At 41.8% G+C, this 18104-nt stretch overlaps 1 protein-coding gene across 2 annotated transcripts in view; it reads right to left on the minus strand.

Annotated features, from left to right (window-relative positions):
- Nucleotides 1-18104, minus strand: part of ADK (adenosine kinase) — a 402848-nt gene that overhangs the window by 343840 nt on the left and 40904 nt on the right. For both annotated transcript variants that reach the window (XM_049789187.1, XM_049789188.1), the window contains exon 2: nt 642-716. In XM_049789187.1, coding sequence (XP_049645144.1) covers nt 642-716 — 75 coding nt within the window. The remainder of the gene's footprint in view (nt 1-641; nt 717-18104) is intronic.

An 18104-nucleotide genomic window follows, 5' to 3' on the forward strand; every position in this document is an offset into this window, starting at 1 on the left:
GGGGCTGGAGATATATCAAAGAAATTAATATAACAGATGATTGGAGTTCAACAACAGCAAACAATAACTTAAAAACTAAATCACTAGGTAAATCATTTCATCTCTGCCTTGCAGAGAATGAAAATAAAAATTTCAATGAAAATAAGCAAATATGGGCGGAGAGATAGCATGGAGGTAGGGTGTTTGCCTTGCATGCAGAAGGACAGCATCCCATATGGTCCCTCAAGCCTGCCAGGGGTGATTTCTAAGCATAGACTCAGGAGTACCAGGAGTAACCCCTGAGTGCTGCCAGGTGTGACCCAAAACCCAAAACCAAAAAAAAAAAAAAAAAAAAAGCGAATATGCCAACGCTTCCCCAGGGAAATACTTGTTCAATTACACAATAAATTACAAATAGGGGCCGGAGTAATAGCACAGTGGTAGGACATTTGCTTTGCACACTGCTGACCCAAGATGGACTCGGGTTCCATCCCCGGCATCCCATATGGTCCCCCAAGCCTGCCAGGAGCTATTTCTGAGCTCAGAACCAGGAGTTATCCCTGAGAGCTGCCAGGGTATAGCCCCAAACCAAAAACAAACAAAAAAATTACAAATAAGTTTGTTTCCAACTAAAATAGCATATACAACAAATTTGTACTTACTTGTCGAGGAAATCCTTGTCTACTATAGCAGTAATGTCAAGAAGAGGGTTTCCCATGCCAAAGAGAATATTTTCACTAAAAAAAGAAACAACAAAGAAAATATAGATGCAGGTTAAAAATACTATAGGAAATAAATTGACATGTAAAATTCAAACTGGTATCAATATCTGCATATAAAAACTGAACCCAACAATTGTTTTCTCGAAACTTTTCTTTGTCCAGCCCATACAAGATGCTGCAGAATTTGCGCAAAGCCATTGAAGAAGGAAGACTTGTAAACTGAATTGATTTAAATATAGCAGGATGGGCGGGTGTGTGTGAGGTAGATGGGATAGGGGGCAGGGAGGGTGCAAATCCAAGCAATGCCAGAGTAGTCCCCCCAAAGAAAAAAAAGAAAGAAATCTGATCCTATGTTTCTTTTAAATATAAAAATGCAGGGAGACTGGAGTGGTAGCACAGCAATAGGATGTTTGCCTTGCATGTGGCTGACCCAGGATGGACCCAGGTTCAATCTCCGGTATCCCATATGGTACCCCAAGACAAAAGCAATTTCTGAGCAGAGGCAGGAGTAATAATCCCTACACCGCCGCTGGGTGTGCCCCCCCCAATAAAACTAAAAAAATTAAAATTTAGTAGCTAATGACTAATTGTATTAATATATATTTTAATTGTGTTGAAATCTTTTAATATTTTAGGGGAAGGTGCTCAGGGGTATTCCGCAGCGCCAGATTCAAGACAAGACTGGGCCACTTAAAGCAACTGCCTTCACCTATTACCACCTAACCAGCCTTGCTGCCCTTACTCAGAAATACCCACAAGTACTGGGGAGTCCTGTGATTAATCAAGCATCCTGGCTCCAGTGTGACTGACACACAAAGACACACAGAGACACGTACACACACCGAGATAGTACAATGGACAGGGTTCCTGAAGCACAGCCAGGAGGAGGTTACCAGTAAATATGCTTCCCATGTAGTGCTACTCCAGCATTAAGTCGGGAGAACCCCAAACACTGTCCTCAAATAAGTCCACAACAGTAATAGTATTTCCCAAACACACCCTCTCGAAATGGTGCTAGGTGTGGCCCCAGACAGAGTCGTGATAACAATAAACTAAAATGGTACTGAAGGCGCCGGAGCTATAGAACAGTGGGTAGGGCACTTGCCTTGCACACGCTCGACCTGAGTTCGGTCACTGGCATCCCACATGGCCCCCTGAGCATGCCAGGAAGGAGTCCTGAGCAAAGCTAGGAGTAGCCCCTGAGTATCACCGGGTGTAGTTAAAAAAAAAAAATGGTACTGAAGCCTAACACACAGACACTGGCAGGGTAGGGGCAGAGTCAGATGAGGGAGGTTCTTGGTAGTCCCAACCTTCCTCCAAATTCATGCTGTAAACAAAAAGATTGATATGGTCAAGTCCCATGAGACCCATGCCAGTCCCAGCCCCTAAAACTGATATAGAAATGGATAGTGTTATGTTAATGAGAGGCTGTTAGAGTATCTAAAGGTAACTGGGAGTTACTTAGGCATTCTCTCCTCTCTAAAGGTAACTGGGAGTTACTTAGGCATTCTCTCCTCTCTCTCTCCTCTCTCTCCCTCTCCCTCTCCTCTCCTCTTTCCCTCTCTCTCCTTTCTTCCTCTCTACTCCACTCCACTTTGATTTGCACGACTGTTAATGCAGGGGTGCCATGTATGCTGTCCAAAGTGATCCATTCCAACTATCACTTTCATATATAGTAGACCCTTCTCTAACTGCACTCTCCACTTTTTGTGACAAGCTTCCTATCATGGACTGGTCCTCCTAATCCTCATCTCTATTGTCTCTGGATATCATCCCCACACTGCCTTTTCTTCCCCTTATTTATGACATATGAGTGAGATTATTTATCCCTCTCCCTCTGACTCATTTCATTCAGGATAATAAGCTCTGTTCATGTATATGCAAATTTCATGACTTCATTTTTCCTAATGGTTGCATAGTATTTCATTGTATAGATGTGTTTCTTTAGCCATTCATCTGTTGTCGGGCACCTGGGTTGCTTCCAGATTCTGGCTATTATAAATACTGCTGTGACAAACATAGGAGTGCAGAGGGCATAATAAACCAAATTAGAAAATGAAAAGGGAGAGGTTACTACAGACACTGCAGAAATTCAAAGGGTAATTAGAGATTACTTCGAGAAAAATTATGCCACAAAACAGAGAACCTGGAAGAAATGGATAAATTCTTGGGCCCTTATTGACTCTTATAACCTCCCAATGTCGAACCAAGATAATCTGAAATATCTGAACAGACCTATCACTGTTGGGGATATTAAAATGGTAATCAAAAGGCTTCCCAAAAATAAAAGGCAAGGCCCTGGATGGATTTATTAGTAAATTCTTTCAAACCTTTCAAGAGGACCTATTGCCAATCCTTTTCAGGCTTTTCCAAGAAATTTAATAAACAGAAACACTCCCCCAATAGTTTTTATGATGCTAAACTCACCCTGATACCAATGGCAGACAGAGATACCACAAAAAAGAAAAAAAAAAAAAAAGAAAATCACAAGATCAATATCCTTGATAAACACAGATGCAAAGATCCTCTACAAAATCCTAACAAATAGGGTACAACATTTTCTTTTTTTTTTTTTTTTTTTTGTGGTTTTTGGGTCACACCCGGCAGTGCTCAGGGGTTACTCCTGGCTCCATGCTCAGAAATTGCTCCTGGCAGGCACAGGGGACCATATGGGACGCTGGGATTCGAACCGATGACCTCTTGCATGAAAGGCAAACGCCTTACCTCCATGCTATCTCTCCAGCCCAGGGTACAACATTTTCATCAAGAAGGTCATATACCATGACCAAGTAGGATTCATTCCAGAGATACAAGGATGCTTTAACATACACAAGTCAATCAATGTAATACATCATAGCAACAAAAGGAATAGATACAGAAAAAGCATTTGATAAGGTCCAACGCTCATTAATGATGAAAACTCTCAACAAGATGGAAATGGAAGGAACTTTTCTCAATAGAGTCAAGGCCATTTACCACAAGCCCATGGCAAATATTATACTAAATGAGGAAAAATTTAAAGCCTTTTCTGTAAGATCTGGCACAAGAAAAGGTTGTCTGTAGCTAATCACCTTAAGCCAGTGTTTCTCAAATAGTGGACACGTGCCCTCCATAAAGGGGGCGCGTTTGATCTCAGCAAACACAGTCCAAACAAGCTAAACCCCGTGTTTATGCCTCTGGAGCTGAGAGTTGCTGTGTCCTGCTTCAAACCTTGCTTTGAAAAGCTATGCATTGCAAAACATGCTCATTGTAGCCATTAACCCAGACATCACCTCTGATTAAAAAATCAGCTCAAATTATTTTTTTTTGTTTTTTGGGCCAAGCCCGGAGGTGCTCAGGGGTTACTCGTGGCTATCTGCTCAGAAATAGCTCCTGGCAGGCACGGGGGACCATATGGACGCCAGGATTCGAAACAACCACCTTAGGACCTGGATCGGCTGCTTGCAAGGCAAACACTGCTGTGCTATCTCTCCGGGCCCCAGCTCAAATTATTTGATATATTTTTGTTTTGCAGGTTTAAGTTTTTTTTTTTTAATAAAAATACTATTTACAGTTGCATGGGGGGCGTGAAAAATGTTTTCTTCTTCCTAGGGGGGCATGACAGAAAATAATTGAGAGGCACTGCCTTAAGCACACATCTTGTTTTAACACTAGAACACACAACCCGATTTCCCTAATCCCCTTTCCCATTCTTCCTTAATCACCTCTCACATCCCACCTGACTGTCTGACACCTTACTCAACATCCTACTCTCCCTTTATATATATATATCCATTTCCCACCTACAATAAACTGAATTACTCTCCCAAAGTAACCAGTGGATGCCTCCCCTAATCCTCTAATAGCCTTTACTGTTAAATTTACACAAACTCAGCATCCACAGTTAACCCTTGAGATTAATGACAAGAAATTTTTTTTTTTTTTTGGTTTTTGGGCCACACCCTGTGACGCTCAGGGGTTACTCCTGGCTATGCGCTCAGAAGTTGCTCCTGGCTTCTTGGGGGACCATATGGGACGCCGGGGGATCGAACTGCAGTCCGTCCTAGGCTAGCGCAGGCAAGGCAGGCACCTTACCACCAGCGCCACCGCCCAGCCCCATGACAAGAAATTTAAAGGTATCTTTGACACAGGTGCAGGTTTTTCTCATCTCCTTTCAATAATGGCTCCATAATTGGGCCTTGTAAGATCTATCTTATGGCCTGGAGGGAATAGGTGGCATTTTACTTTCTTCTGTCCATCGAAGTACAAGGCAACTAAAATGCACTGGCCCTGAAGGACATAGTCATTTTCCTGCCATATGTAACTCCCATATCCCTGAATCTATGAGGCTGAGATCTACATAATCAGTGGGGTGCTGAATATCACATACCTCGCCCAGCCCTCTCTCTGGCCACTAGTTCACAGGCCTCGCCCTTTTAATTGGGGCTGCTGCAGTTAGGGACCTGCCACTTTTAGAATGGCTCTATTTAAACAGCTTCATACACTTTAGAATTGATAGATGTTATGGTAATTGAAGGGAGACTGTGAGCACTTGCCCTACTGGGATATGACTCCCATGTCATTGTCTTATCTATTCCAAAAAAGGAAATTAAATCCATTCTGCCTCTTAGTGAGGCTTTTCAAAGAGCCTTAACTGATTTCTCAGGAGAAATTTTCTTCTATGTGGCTAAAAAAAATCTGGGATTTTCTAAGAAAGATGCCTTTTGTAATTCCTTCTATAATCTATTCTTCTCCCATCCGTGATGCTCGGGTATATTATATAGATGGTTCTTCATCAGGGAAAGGTGGTATCACTGGCCCCTAATTGACCACAATAGTGCCTACAAATTATAAATCTGCCCAAGTGGAATTCAACACACACATTTACTTACTTTTTTCTTTACAATAGTATCTTTATTTAAGCATCATGATTACAATCATGTTTGAAGTTGGATTTCAGTCATAAAAAGAACAACCCCCCTTCACCTGTGCAACATTCTCACCACCAATGCCTTTCATCTCCATCCTCCCTCACCCGCTCCATATATTTGAGACAGGCATTCTACTTCTCTTATTCATTGTCACGATAGTTATTAGTGTAGTTATTTCTCTAACTGCACTTACCAATCTTTGTGGTAAGCTTCATATCATATGCCAAGCCTTCCAGCCCTCATCTGTATTGTCTCTGGGTATTATTACAATAATGTCTTTTATTTTCTTAAATACCATAGATAAGTGAGACTATTCTGTGTCTATTTCTCTCCCTCTAACTTACTTCACTCAGCATAATAGTTTCCATGTCATCCATGTATTGAAAAATTTCATGACTTCATGTCTCCTGGCAGCTGCATAGTATTTCATTGTGTGTATGTACCAGATTCTTTGGGACTCATCTGCTGTTGGACATTAGGGCTGTTTCCAGATTCTGGCTATTAAAAATAGCGCTGCAATAAATATGAGTGTGCAGAAGGTCTTTTCATATTGTGTTTTTGTGTTCCTAGAGTATATCCCTAGGAGGTATAGATGGATCATAGGGGAGTTCAATTTCCACTTTTGAGGAAGTTCCATAATGTTTTCCATAAAGGCTGGACTAGACGGCATTCCCATCAGCAGTGAATGAGATTCCTTTCTCTCCACATCCCTGCTATCACTGATTGTTCTTGTTCTTTGTGGTGTGCCAGTCTCTGTGGCATGAGATGTTACCTCATTGTTGTTTTGACTTGTATCTCCCTGATGATTAGTGATGTGGAGCATTTTTCATGTGCCTTTTAGCCTTGTAGTTCTTCTTTGACAAAGTGTCTGTTCATTTCTTCTCCCCATTTTTTGATGGGGTTAAATGTTATTTCCTTGTTAATTTCTTTTTTTTTTTTTTTTGTTTTGTTTTTTTGGTTTTTGGGCCACACCTGGTAACGCTCAGAGGTTACTCCTGGCTATGTGCTCAGAAGTTGCTCCTGGCTTGGGGGACCATATGGGACACGGGGGATCGAACCGCGGTCCGTCCAAGGTTAGCGCAGGCAAGGCAGGCACCTTACCTTTACCGCCACCGCCCAGCCCCTCCTTGTTAATTTCTATCAGTACCTTGTATATCTTAGATATTAGCCTCTTATCTGATGGGTATTGGATGTATAGTTTCTCCCATTCTGTGGATGGCCTTTGTATCTTAGTAACTATTTCCTTTAAGGTGCAGAAGCTTCTCAACTTAATATAGTCCCATCTGTTTATCTCTGCTCCCACTTGTTTGGAGAGTGATATTTCCTCCTTGAAGATGCTTTTAGCCTCAATGTCATGAAGTGTTTTACCTATGGGCTGTTCTATGAACCTTATGGTTTCAGGTCTGATATCAAAGTCTTTAGCCCATTTGGATTTGACCTTTGTGGATGGTGTTAAGATGGAGGTCTGAGTTTGCTATTTTGCAGATGGCTGACCAGTTGCTCCAACACCATTTGTTGAAGAGGCTTTCCTTGCTCCATTTTGCATTTCTTGCCTCTTTATGAAAGATTAATTGATTATATGTCTGGGGAACATTCTCCGAATATTCAAGTCTATTTTATTGACCTGAGGATCTGCCTTTATTCCAATACCTTGCTGTTTTAATGACTATTGCTTTGTAACACAATTTAAAGTTGGGGGAAGCGATGCCTCCCATATTTCTTTCCTAAGGGTTGCTCTAGTTATTCATGGGTACTTATTGTTTCAAATGAATTTCAGGAGTGTTTGATCCACTTCTATTGCATTAAATCTGTACAATGCTTTGGAAGTATTCCTATTTTAATGATGTTAATCCTCCCAATCCATAAGTAGGGTATGTGTCTCCATTTCCTTGTGCCATCTTTTATTTCTTTTTTGTTTTTTTTTTTTTTGTTTGAGGGGGAGGGTTGGGTCACAATCTGGCAGTGGTGCTCAGGTAATAACTCCTGGCTCTGCGCTCAGAAATGGCTCCTGGCTGGCTCGGGGGACCATATGGGATGCCAGAATTCAAACCACTGTCCATCATGTGTCCTTGGTGTGCAAGGCATATGCAGTACTGCTATGCTATCTCTCCAGCCCACATCTAAAGCAGGGTTTTGCAGTTTTCTTTGTATAGATCCTTTGCCTCTTTAGTTAAGTTGGCTCCAAGGTATTTGAGTTTGTATGATTTACTTACTTTCTCATGGTCAGCCCATGCATGGTGAGTGGTGAGTGACTCAGCATATGTGGTCTGCCTTTTCCATGAGATGTCACTACTTCCTTAAATGCTCATAACCATGTGGTTCAGGAACTACTTCAGCAACTCCAAACTCTTTTAAGACAGTGTTTTGAATCCACATAAAAGATCTCATTCTTGTCTCTCCGGACTGATGGCTCAAGGAAACGAAATTGCTAATCACTTGGTAGCACCTGTTTTTACAGTACTTATAGCACTCGCTGTCTTCATGTACATTATAGCATTCTATGTAGACAAGCTAGACAAATTATCAGGGCATATAATATTTGTTCACCTTTAAACTGTACCCCACTTATAGCTAGAGCCAACTCCTTTTTTTTTTTTTTTTTTTGGTTTTTGGGCCACACCCGGCAGTGCTCAGGGGTTACTCCTGGCTGTCTGCTCAGAAATAGCTCCTGGCAGGCACGGGGGACCATATGGGACAACGGGATTCGAACCAACCACCTTTGGTCCTGGATTGGCTGCTTGCAAGGCAAACGCGCTGTGCTATCTCTCCGGGCCCTGGAGCCAACTCCTAAGGTCTGCAGATCAATGATTTGTGGCAGTTGGTAATCCTTTTTCCAAACAAGCCATATCTTCATGTAGTAGTTGACACTTAATTCTTGTTTTATATGTGCTGTCCCTATGAATTCTGAAAGAGCTAAGGCTGTCTGTTCCTTTTCACTCTGTCATGGGCATTTCCAAACTATCAAAACTGATAATGGCCCAGGCTACTTTAGTAAAATTTTTCTATCATTTTGTAAAGAATGGCAAATCAAACACATCACTGGTATCCTTTACAAGCCTCAGGGACAATGCATAGTTAAACATAGTCATAGAACCCTCAAAAGCCAATGATTAAAATACAGGGAAAAGGGAGTCAGAGTGATAGCACAGCAGTGAGGCGTTTGCCTTGCACGTGGCCAACACAGGACAAACCCTGGTTCGAATCTCGGTAATTCATATGGTCCCCTGTGCCTGCCAGGAGTAACTCCTGAGCACCTCCAGGTGTGTCCCAATAACCAAAAAAAAAAAAAGAAAAAAAAAAAACAAAAAACAGGGAAAGGGCATGCCACCAACTGACCTTTTATCCTTAACACTATTTTCACTAACTTTCTTGAATTTACACCAAGGAGAACCACACACAGCTGCAGAAAGACACTTTCAAGAAGATAAACAAGCTCAAAAAAAACAGTGAACTTGCCTATTTTGAGTAAAAATTGATAAAGAATGGATAGCTGATAAGCTCCTCACTCAAGAAAAAGGATATGCTTATATTTTTACAAATGGCAGCCCCACCAAGAAACTATAGATCCCACTATGCCTTGTCAGAAACAGAATTCTCACTGAAACCAAAATACAGATTGCTGCTGAACGGGATAAGGAACCCTCCAAAAGGAAGCGTTTCTGTTCCTCCCTAAATCCAACATGGACTATCCAAAAGAAAGAGAAAAGGAAACCAATTACAAACAAAACAGATAACAGGGACAACAAGCCAACATATCACATTAAGACAGAGATTATAAAGGGGCTGGAGAGATAGCATGGAGGTAAGGCCTCCATGGAGGTTTGCCTTTCATGCAGGAGGTCATTGGTTCAAATCCCAGCTTCCCATATGGTCCCCCGTGCCTGCCAGGAGCGGTTTCTGAGCCTGGAGCCAGGAATAACCCCTGAGCACGCCGGGTGTGACCCAAAAACCACAAAAAAAAAAAAAAAAAAAAGACAGAGATTATAGGAATTAGGAATGACCAGATTCAAAAGTCTGATTTCTGTTTTTGAGGAAACTGATCCAGTTCTCACTGGACTTCATAATTTAGGAAACATTTGTTACATGAACTCAATATTACAGTGTCTGTGTAACACTCCATGTTTGGCTGATTATTTTAACTCAGGGGTCTCAAACTCGCGGCCCTCCATACAACATTTTGTGGCCCTGCCCTAAAGGAATATTTTTTTTGTTTTGTTTTGTTTTAGTTGTTTGGGTCACACCTCCAATGTTCAAGGCTTACTACTGACTTTGCACTCAAGGATCACCCCGACTTTGCCTCCTGCAGCCCCCAGGTAAATTGAGTTTGAGACCCCTGTAACTGAAACCATTACCAGAATGATATTGACAAGTCAAATCCTTTGGGATATAAAGGAAAAGTGGCTGAAGAACTTGGCAAAATTATGAAAGCTCTGTGGGTAGGACAGCACAGGCTATCGGCCCAAAAGACCAAGATAACCATTGGGAACATCAATGAATAATTTGCAGGGTACAGCCAATAAGATTCACATGAACTACTTCTATTTCTGATGAATGGTTTACATGAAGATATGAATAAAGCTGATAGGCAGAAAGGATATAAAGAGAAAAATAGTAATCATCTAGATAACTTATAAGCTGTGGAGCATGCTGGGCAGAGACACAAGCAGTTCAATGAGTCTATTATTGTTACACTTTTTCAAGCCAAGTTCAAATCCACAGTTCTTAAAGTCTTGGACATTTGATGCACCTATCTTTGCCATTAGTATTCACAAGTAAATGTACACTCCAGGATTGCCTCAAGTTATTTTCCAAAAAAGAAAAACTGACAAACAATAACAGATCTTACTGCAGAATGCAATGGATTCTCTAAAAAAGACAGAAATTTCAAAATTACTATTTGTGTTTTTGATATATCTGAATCACTTGTCTTTGCAGAAGCAAAGATTACAGACCTATGTGGACTTTCCCTTAGAAAACCTCAGCTTGGGCCCGGAGAGATAGCACAGCGGTGTTTGCCGTGCAAGCAGCCGATTCAGGACCAAAGGTGGTTGGTTTGAATCCCGGTGTCCCATATGGTCCCCCGTGCCTGCCAGGAGCTATTTCTGAGCAGACAGCCAGGAGTAACCCCTGAGCATCGCTGGGTGTGGCCCAAAAACCAAAAAAAAAAAAAAAAAAAGAAGAAAACCTCAGCTTGTCACAGTATGTTACTGATTCCAAGAACAATTCTGAAAAATACAACTTATTTTCTTTTTCAAGTCATTATGGTGAAATAGACCAATGTCACTACATTGCCTACTGTAAGAATGCAATGAGACAATTCTGATTTAAGTTCAATGATCACGAAGTTTTGTATATTCCCAAATCTTCTGTGAAATCTTCAGCAGCTTATAGCTGCATAAATTAAAGCAGAAGTCTACTGAAAACAAGTTGGATGTTACAAATTCGCACTACAGTGCTTTTTACTCTTAACTCTTATTACAGTGGTCATTATAGGACGCTTTGCAACTTATGAAAAAAAATTTTGTGATTTGCTTAAGACAGGATATGGGAAAGCCAATTGGTTTACATATATGTCCATAATCTAACCTTTGATGCTTTACAGCCAAATCTAAAATATCCTTACCACTTTACTTGCCGGCATTATATTTATAAAGAGCTTTGATCTATTTACCACCCAAGATGGGTCAGTTTTATAGTTGTTAACCAATTGATCAATTGTGTGTGTGTGTGTGTGTGTGTGTGTGTGTGTGTGTGTGTGTGTATGTGTGAGAGAGAGAGAGAGAGAGAGAGTTTTGGCCACTTTATGTTAGGCTAATGTCTGTCTGTGTTGAACATAACTCTTTTTTTTAAATATATTTTTTATTTAAGTAACATGATCATATTTGAGTTAGTCATAACCAGAACACCCCCCTTCACCAGTGCAACATTACCCCCTCCCCCCTTACCATCCCCTGCCTGTATTCGAGACAGGCATTCTACTACAGTAATTTGTTTTTAAGTTCAGTAAGTTGTATTTTTTTCCTTAAAGGATAAGAGTAAAAAAAATATAGTAAAGGTGTGATAGTGGCAATCGCCAATGTTTGCATAGGTCCAGAAAAATGGAGAAAATGGAAAAAAAAAAAAACCCTTGACCTGATTACAAAAAGGCCTCACCCCAGAAGTTTATTAGCATAAGACAGACTCTGGGTTCCAGGCATATCAGTCTATCCAACTCCAGTCATTTTCAAGGTCCCGGTGAAACTTTTTCACACTTTAGCTATTGTTGGTATCAGACTCTTATATTTAAAGACTCTGGATTCTGTGCATTTCTTTCATCGATGTCAGGCTGATGTGGAGCATCCTCTAGTTTCAGCATATCATTAAATGTGGAGCGATCTGCCCTGCATGCAGACTGTTGCTGAGTCGCCTGGGGAACATAACTCTTCTACCTTTCCCCATCCCCTGCAATTAGCAAAAACCTTTCTATTGTTTTCCTATGCTCACTTATCCCATAATTTTTGCTCTCCCTACTAAACCCCTTTACCCCCATAGCTCAACACCCCTGTGCCTTGTAACACTATCACACTCCTACACCAAGCCTTTTCACCTCTCATCACTGTGGATTGCTGCTCATGACCAGAACCAGCTTTTCAAATGGGTCCTGTCTCAGGACTGATTTTAGCCTGTGATTTCACAGCAGCTGCAGGAAATCATTGACACTTCCATTGGCTCCATAAACTACTCTCAGCCAACAGATTACCTCGTTAGCTGAAGTAGTCCTCTCGAATCATCTTACTTTGAACTTGCTCTCAACTTAGGGGGATATGTGTATTTCTTTTTTTTTTTTTTTTTTTTTTTGGTTTTTGGGCCACACCCGGTGATGCTCAGGGGTTACTCCTGGCTGTTCAGAAATAGCTCCTGGCAGGCACGGGGGACCATATGGGACACCGGGATTCGAACCAACCACCTTTGGTCCTGGATTGGCAGCTTGCAAGGCAAACGCCGCTGTGCTATCTCTCCGGGTCCGATATATGTATTTCTTCAGGAACAATGTTATTACTTTGAACTTGATAAAAGGGGATATATATATATTTCTCTACATATATTTCTTAGGGAAGTGTTATTACTTTGGACTTGACTCAGCAGACAAACGGGGGGATATACATTTCTCTATATGTATTTATTGGGGTATAATGTTATTGCCTTGGACTTAATTCAACAGACATAAGGGGGATACATATGTTTCTTTATATATTTACTGGGGAACACTGTTGTTTCTATACCTATGAATCAGACTTAGCCATAGTCTCCTAGCACACTAATATTACCTTGTGGCAATATCCTTTTGGCATAGACCTAGTAAAACGGGGGAAATCTTATGAAAAAGATGAGTTCCTATCTATTAGAGATAGGAACTCCTAAATTTTTATGTTGCAGATGGGCTTTTAACATTTGTCATACTGCCTTGAATTTAGCTTCAGTTGCTCTGAGTTGACCATATAGCCCACCCCTAAATGTCAACAAAACCAAGGTAGGTTTCACTGGTGGTGACAAGGGAACCAGGGGCAAGCTTTGCACCATCCTGGCAATGACTTGATACTAGGGCATGCTTCCTGACACCTTAACAAGGACTTGTAATCTGCCCTAGTAATGACTTGTGAAAAGCTTGTGAAAGCCCAAAGGACTCTAGGGCAATGCCTGTAGAGGACAGCCACCAAAGAGAAGATAAAGGAAAAAGAACTTTTTACTTTCTCCAGGACCTCTGGGTTGTTTAAAGATTAGCCTGAAGACTGCAGTTGAAATCTATAACCAGATGTATCCTGGGAAAGGCCACCCTGCTCTACATCTAATATAATCTAGATTAAAATGTTCATCCCAGCTTTACTGCATTTATCAAAATAACAGTCACTTTTAACACTTTGCTGTATGATCTGGTGTTCTCTAGCAGAAGACAGTCTAGCATGATTTATCTAGCCCTTCTCTATTTTTTTGTGCTTAACTAACCATCTCAATTCTTGTTTAACAAACATAAGACGAACTCCTAATTTTAGACTTCCTCTCTGACTCTGAGCAGGCTTTTTACAGTGTAGATTCAGGTCCAGAACATTGTCTAATTTGCATGCATAAAAAGCCTGCTTGGATTGGCTGAGTTAGAGAGGCGGTCCGAGCAGCCTTGCAGTGATTGGTGCAGGATCGAGTTGGGAAATTCTTTTTTTTTTTTTTTTTTTTTTTTGGTTTTTGGGTCACACCCGGCGGTGCTCAGGGGTTACTCCTGGCTGTCTGCTCAGAAATAGGTCAGGCAGGCACGGGGGACTATGTGGGACACCGGGATTCGAACCAACCACCTTTGGTCCTGGATCGGCTGCTTGCAAGGCAAACGCCGCTGTGCTATCTCTCCGGGCCCGAGTTGGGAAATTCTTTTCGTGGCAATATCCAAACGATTTTCGTTTAGCGGCATATTGAAACGTTTTTCGGGATATACTCGGCGTATAAGACGACCCCTGATTTTCAGTTGACTTTTTTTCATTTCAAAAGTCGTCTTATACGCAGGAAAATACGGTACACCCTTATTTAACACTCAGAGCACACACCCTGCTTTTCCTTACCTTCTTCTCTAAAAACAGAAGCACATACCCTGTTTTAATCCCCTCTCACAACCCCCTGATTGACTGACATTCCACATCCTATACTTCCTTAATATAAATATTCATTTCTCACCTACAATAATGTGAATTACTCTCCAAAAGTAACTGGTGAGTACTCCACAAACCCGGGAGTGACTCTCACTAGTGACTCAGACTTCCCAGTTCTACATCTTGGGATCTGACTTCACCAACATTATTTACAGTTGTCCCCTCTTGCCACTTCTATTCAACAAATACTGGAAGTAGTTGCCATAGCAATCAGGCCTGAGAAAATTTTACAATTCATTCTGGTACCCATTAGTCCACCCCTTCCTCAGTGTCCTACCACACCTTCCACATCCTTAAAGACAAGCATTTCAAGGTTCAGTGTCCACAAACTCAACAAGCATCTCCAGTGCACAGCCTGCCTGTCAAGAGACTGCACAAACACCACAGCTCATTAATTGCACCACAATCATCCCCTACAGTATCACCATTGTCACATCCTTTTCCTTACATTGGTGATGATTTTTGAATTCAGCTGAGTTTCCAAGATAAATAGAATAAAAACTTTACCTTTGAAACAGAGAGAAAAGTCTGAGTGTGAATGCACACCTGCTGTCTTTGATCACATCTAAAATGCCATCAATTATGTAAGGTCTGCTTTGATCTCTCGCAGTGTCTGCAAGATACAGCCCATGGAGAAATGTACCTTCACTTCAGAACAGTTAGAATGGGGGGGAAGGAGGGAGGGAGGGTGGGAGAGAGAGAGAGAGAGGGAAGGAGGGAGAGAGAGAGAGGGAGGGAGGGAGGGGGAGAGAGAGAGAGAGAGAGAGAGAGAGAGAGAGAGAGAGAGAGAGAGAGAGAGAGAGAGAGAGAGAGAGAGAGAATGTGTGTCTGACTCTTTTACCACTTAAATGCAAGCATAAAATGTTCAAATCCCAAATCCTTGCTAGTTCCTGAAAATGACTGCGGGAGACCTTATCTTTTAAAAATTGCTCCAATGTCACCTTCTTTAGGGACTCTGTCTGCCTGCCTTCTACTGCAGCAACTGACCCTCGCCCAGCTCCAACATTTGTTTGGAGGAAGCTCAGTTCACACAGGTGTTCTGCTACATGTTCCTGCCTCCCCAAATCTTTTTTCTAGTTGTTCATTTATTTATGGCTTTTTGGTCCATACCTGGATATCACATGGACTGGGCTCAGGAAATTATATGTAGTGCCTTACCCCAAGTTCCTAGGTTTAATTTTTTTCTTTTTTTATATTTTGGGCCACATCCAATGATGTTCAGAGGTCTCCCTGCTCTGCACTTAGGGGTCATTCCTGGTAGTGCTCAGGAGATCATATGAGGTGCTGGGGATCAAACCCAGGTCAGCCACATGAAAGGCAAATGCCATCACCACTGTACTATTACTCTGGGCCCCTAGGTTTTATTCTTTAAAGGAACTAATCTCAACCTTTTTTCCAACCTGGCTCCTTTCTGATCTCTTTTCTTTCCCCCCAGATAAACCAGTGGCTCCTTATTCACACAACTTCCATTGGTGGCCCACTACAAACTCAGGGTGACAAACACTTCTTTCAAAGGCTTTTAAAATAAATTTTAGGAGTTGTTTCCTATCAACCAACTGATTGCAATCAACTGGGGGGGGGGGGGTAAAAAAAATTTCAGGTGCCGGAGCATGTGCTTGCATGTGCTAACCTAGGACAGATGGTGGTTTGATCCCCTGGCGTCCCATATGGTCCACTAAGCCAGAGGCAATTGCTAAGTGCATAGCAAGGAGTAACCCCTGAGCGTCACCAGGTGTGGCCCAAAAAAAACAAAACAAAACAATTTATTTGTATTCATAACCATGTGTTAAGCATGTCTCTGCAATTCCAGGTTCTTAGGATCAAAAGTTTCTGCTTCTGTTATGCTGGCAGAGATTTAGAGGAAAGTCTTGGCTTCAAAGTTTTTACCCCCAAAGTGAAAAGACAGAATATTAAGATAGGTTGTGGCCAATAAAAAATGAAAATTACTACTTCCTAGAATAAAAGGAGGTCGGAATTCGAGCAAAGGATACTAATAAATATAAGATATGTGAATTTGGGGCCGGAGTGATGGCACAGGCTGTAAGGTGTCTGCCTTGCATGTGCTAGCCTAGGACAGACTGCGGTTCGATCCCCCAGCATCCCATATGGTCCCCCAAGCCAGGAGTGATTTCTTTTTTTTTTTTCTTTTTTTTCTTTTTTTTTTTTTTGGTTTTTGGTTTTTGGGTCACACCTGGCAGCGCTCAGGGGTTCCTCCTGGCTCTACGCTCAGAAATTGCTCCTGCAGGCTTGGGGAACCATACGGGATGCCAGAATTCGAACCAACCGTCCTTCTGCATGCAAGGCAAATGCCTTACCTCCATGCTATCTCCCCGGCCCCAGGGAGCGATTTCTGAGTGCATAGCCAGGAGTGGCCCCTAAGCGTCACAGGGTGTAGCTGAAAAACCATAAGAAAATAAGATCACAAGAGAAACTTAAACTTAGAACTGGAGAGATTGTATAGTATTTGGTGTGTACACAGCCGACCCAGGTTTGGTCTCCTGCACCCCTAAACAGAGCCAGGAGTAAGCCTTGATCACCACCAGAGGTGACCCACAAAGCAAAATAACAAGAACTGATATGTCCCAGACACATCCCTGGCCCTAAAAGTTAAGTCAGTTCTTTAGTGTGCAGAGCCAGGCATCATGCCCAGGACCTAACAACGTACCTTGGTCTGTGGTTTGCCACTGAGCTAATCCCCAGTCTTTAAGTATTTCAAAAAGAAAGAAAAAATTAAAGGTGTATGGTGGCTGTTTACAAAGCAGTTAAGCCTGTCTCAAATGGGGGGCGAGGGGGAGATGGGGCATTGGTGATGGGAATGTTGCATTGGTGAAGGGGGGTGTTCTTTTGATGACTGAAACCCAACTACAATCATATTTGTAATCACAGTGTTTGAATATATTATTTTTAAAAAATAATAAAAGAAAAGTACAAATAAAAAATAATCTTAAAAATAAAAAGCAGTTAGGGAGGTTGGAGAGAGAGAACAACAGGTAAAGCATTTGCCTTGCAAATGACTGACTGGAGATCAATCCCTAGCATTCCATATGGTTCCCTGAGTACTGCCAGAGTGATTTCTGAGCACAGAGCAGAAATAAGCCCTTTATCATCACTAGGTATGACCCCCAAACAAAACAAATAAATAACAACAACAACAAAAAAAAATCATTGAGATGCATGCCTGAGGACTTGGACAGTAGGGAAGCCACCTACTTCATACATGACTGACAAGGGTTCAATCCCCAACACCCCCCAAGACCCCCCAAAGAGTGATCCCTGAATAAACCCCAAACAAACAAAAAAATATATCACTTGCACTGTTTCATCCCTCTGTGGTCTAAAGCCATGGAGACCAAAAAGCCAACAGAAAAATCAATGGTGGAAGTGGGAATTCTTTATTTCATAAAGAATTCTAGAACATTCTGCAGATCCTCAAAATATTTTTGGTGGGGAGGAAGACAGGCCACATCCAACAGTGCCAGGGATCAAACCTGGGTCCACTCTAATCCGAGCTTCCTCTCTGGCCCCATCCTGGCCATCTAAAACAGTGTTTACCAAAGAGAGTGGCACAAGGCCTACCAGACCCTTCCCAGTTGCACTGGGATACACATCTGTCTGTCTCTTTCTCCACTTAAAAAAAGGCAGTTGTGCAGGGGTCTATGAGTACTCTCATTCAGAGTGAAACACTGTTTCTCCACCTTTATTTTAACTTTGGTCTGCTCTGACCTGGTTTCTTTCTTTCTAGTACCTTTACTCATACCTTTGGACTCAATCCTCCTGCACAGACCCATTCACACTAATTTCACTGCTGCTCCCCTTGGACT

Source organism: Suncus etruscus, chromosome 15 (genome assembly GCF_024139225.1).
Source record: "Suncus etruscus isolate mSunEtr1 chromosome 15, mSunEtr1.pri.cur, whole genome shotgun sequence".
NCBI classification, from domain to species: domain Eukaryota; kingdom Metazoa; phylum Chordata; class Mammalia; order Eulipotyphla; family Soricidae; genus Suncus; species Suncus etruscus.